This window comes from Miscanthus floridulus, chromosome 19, assembly GCF_019320115.1.
Source record: "Miscanthus floridulus cultivar M001 chromosome 19, ASM1932011v1, whole genome shotgun sequence".
Lineage (NCBI taxonomy): Eukaryota > Viridiplantae > Streptophyta > Magnoliopsida > Poales > Poaceae > Miscanthus > Miscanthus floridulus.
In genome coordinates, this window is record NC_089598.1 from 16,755,216 (window position 1) to 16,757,134 (window position 1,919).

The 1,919-nt window shown below is 49.2% G+C and overlaps 1 protein-coding gene across 1 annotated transcript; it reads right to left on the reverse strand.

Annotated features, from left to right (window-relative positions):
* Positions 1 to 1,157: 1,157 nt before the first annotated feature.
* Positions 1,158 to 1,538, reverse strand: LOC136525638 (uncharacterized). Its single transcript, XM_066518562.1, has one exon. It carries the CDS (start codon positions 1,536 to 1,538, stop codon positions 1,158 to 1,160), a length of 381 nt encoding a protein of 126 aa, XP_066374659.1.
* Between the last annotated feature and the right edge of the window lie 381 nt (positions 1,539 to 1,919).

Genomic DNA, 1,919 nt, shown 5'->3' on the forward strand with positions numbered 1-1,919 from the left:
GACCCCACAGCCAGTCATTTGAGGGGTGGAGAGCTGAGGAAACATACCAAGGGTGTTGTTACACCACTTTAGTGATCTCCACTTGCATAGTGCTTAGTGATTCATTAGGTGATTAGCATAGGTGCTTTACGAAGTGCTTAGGTTGATTAGACCACCGCTTATGTGCTTGCTCTAGGTTTAGGCCTAGTGTTTAGTCAGTTTTGCACACCTCTTTATCACTCGGTGCTTGCATGCACCATTGTTATACATCGGAGGGGTTTATAGTCTTGCGAGATCACACCAACCGTGTTTATGGTGTGACCGCCACCGTGTACCGAAGGGAACAAGGCTCGTGGCGGTTCGGTCGGAAGCTTGATAGTGAAGATGGCAGGGAGAGGTTTGCTGGAAGGCACACCGGAGACCCACTTACGCATGGGGGAAGGCTCAGGGCTATCCACGGAGTTATCCGACCGAGAGCTTGACCCTTGAGAGGGGCACCAATGAGGACTAGGGGGAAGCTTAAGTGCTTCTCGATACCTTGGTAAAAATACCAAAGTCGTCGATGAGAGTTTGCATTTCTACCTCATCTTTACCTTCCGCATTTACTTTGTTACCTAGGTTGTGTGCTTTACTTTCCTAGCTTAGTTGATAGGCTAGTTGATAGGGTTAAAACCTAGGTTGGAAGACTCTTTTGCAGTAGAGATAGCAACACATTAGCAAAACCATAGTTGTACATTTAGATAGATTACTTTTATGCATAGGTTTTGCTAAGGTGGAATTAGAGACCATAAGGTTTTGCTAAGGTGGAATTAGTGGCCATAGTTTAGAGTAGATTTTTAAGTTGCCTAATTCACCCCCCTCTTAGGTGTCACGGTCCCTTTCACCCTGGCCACATGCTGATGGAACCGCCGTGGAAACTCAGCGCCTGTTGCTACTGTTGCTGTGGCACAACCTGCTGGTGGTGTTGTGCGGCATTAGCTAAAGGAGGGGTGGGCCCATGCTTGTCACCTTTGCTCAAGTTATGGGAGTTGCTGGGGGCACTAGGAGCAGTGCTGGAAGATTGCTATGGTGTTGGTGGCCTACTAGGTGGTTGGTGTGGAGGTCCAGCAGTACCGCTGGTGCCGGAGGCGACGAAGGCAGTTGGTGGGGACACCGAGCGATGTGCCAGACTGAGTTCTTTAAGGAGCAGTAGTTTCGAACTCTAGGAAGGTGGAGAATAGGTGTCCACGCTGAAGATGCATGCCGATGGAGGTGAAGCGCTTGTTGAGGCCATAGATGATGTTTAGGATGAGCGTGCAATCAGTGACGGCCGTGCCCAAGTCACCCAAGGCATCAGCCATGGACTTGAACTTGTAGCAGTAGTCGGTGATGGAGATATCACCCTGCACAAAGTTCATGAAGGTGGCATCGAGGTAGAGGGCGTGTTGTTCACGGTTGCCAAGGAACTGATGTTCTAGAGCAAGCCAGATGGAGCGGGTGGTGGTAGGATCCTCCCGAATGACCTCCTCAAGGTTAGGGGAGATGGTGCCGAGGAGCCACGTCATGACAACATAGTCCATCCGTGCCTAGTTAGGGAAGGTGTGGTCGGCAACATCGATGAGGACATAGCACTGGAGCATAAACTTGTTGAGGACCAGAAGCATCTGGTGGCACCAGCGATTGTACTTATTGGACTCCATGTCTATAATGACCTGAGTTCGTTACATCCTAGGCAGTCATTTTTTATCATCCGAGTGAGCAATCGTCTAAGCTCTTGTATAGATCCCTAATGTCTTAAGTCAAGTCAACCGTGAGAAAGCTGTTGAATCACCCCGTGGAATGCATTTGAGTAGCCATTGTCAGGGTCACACCCGTAGCGATGGAGGAAACCCCAATTGGATTGAGAAGACATCCTATTGATATCATCAACACCAACTCAACCTCAGATAGTACCCCAAGTT

Coding starts and splice junctions, on each gene's coding strand:
- LOC136525638 (XM_066518562.1), bottom strand. CDS start 1,538: ATGGACTATGTTGTCATGACGTGGCTCCTCGGCACCATCTCCCCTAAC.